General features: G+C 60.1%; 1 protein-coding gene across 1 annotated transcript in view; it reads left to right on the top strand.

Moving 5' to 3' along the window:
- The first annotated feature begins 557 nt into the window (after positions 1-557).
- PTGS2 (prostaglandin-endoperoxide synthase 2 (prostaglandin G/H synthase and cyclooxygenase)) overlaps positions 558-750 on the top strand; it is a 6868-nt gene continuing 6675 nt past the window's right edge. The window contains exon 1 of the mRNA XM_009997852.1: positions 558-720. Within this exon, the coding sequence (XP_009996154.1) occupies positions 558-720 (163 nt within the window). The remainder of the gene's footprint in view (positions 721-750) is intronic.

Raw genomic sequence — 750 nt, forward strand, 5'->3', positions numbered from 1 at the left:
ATTTAAACACAATCAGCACCGAACCTCAACGGAGACCTGGAAGGAGCAGAGGATGGTGCTGGTGTTCCGGGCTGAGCTGCAGGGTGAAAGTGCAAGGGCTGGGAAGGCTGGCAGCAGCCCCAGCCGGGCTGCCCCACGTCCTGCCCCTTGCATCACACGCTTTCCACTCGCAACCGAGAGCAAAAAAATAGCAGTGATGCGTGCTGATTGAAAAGTAAATGATAGCAATGATCTATGACCAAAAGGTAAAGCATCCTCTAAACGGCAAAGTCTGGGCAGCAGCCGAAGGAAATGAGCAAAGATTTGTTTACAAAGTGGCTGCACAGAGTAGGGGGGGGGTTGTAAAGCAAAAGCGCTGGGGAAACGTCGCCGGGAGGCTGGAAAGGAGCTGCCCGACCCCCGGCGTCGGTCTCGTCTGAAGCACACGGGAGTGAAACGAGACGTGCCCGGGCTTCACCTCTCCACCCCACGCACGTTCCTGTGACACCAGTGCTCTGCAGCAAAACCAAGCCCTCCAACCACTTGTTTAATGAACAGACCAAACCTGCCTCGCGGCGATGTCACCCCGAGCCCTCCCGGGGTGCCGGGCACAGGGGGAACCCCAAAGCCACCGGGGCACTGACGGCACCACGCGGGGCCCCCCTGCTCATTCCGACGCGCTTTTCCCGTCCGAAAAGGGCGTTTTGTGCCGCGGGTGCGGGCAGGGGCAGCGACCAGCGCGTTCCGAGCGGATCTGAGGGCAGCAGGGGC

This window comes from Chaetura pelagica, unplaced genomic scaffold, assembly GCF_000747805.2.
Source record: "Chaetura pelagica isolate M959 unplaced genomic scaffold, ChaPel_1.0 scaffold655, whole genome shotgun sequence".
In the NCBI taxonomy this organism is placed as follows: Eukaryota; Metazoa; Chordata; class Aves; order Apodiformes; family Apodidae; genus Chaetura; species Chaetura pelagica.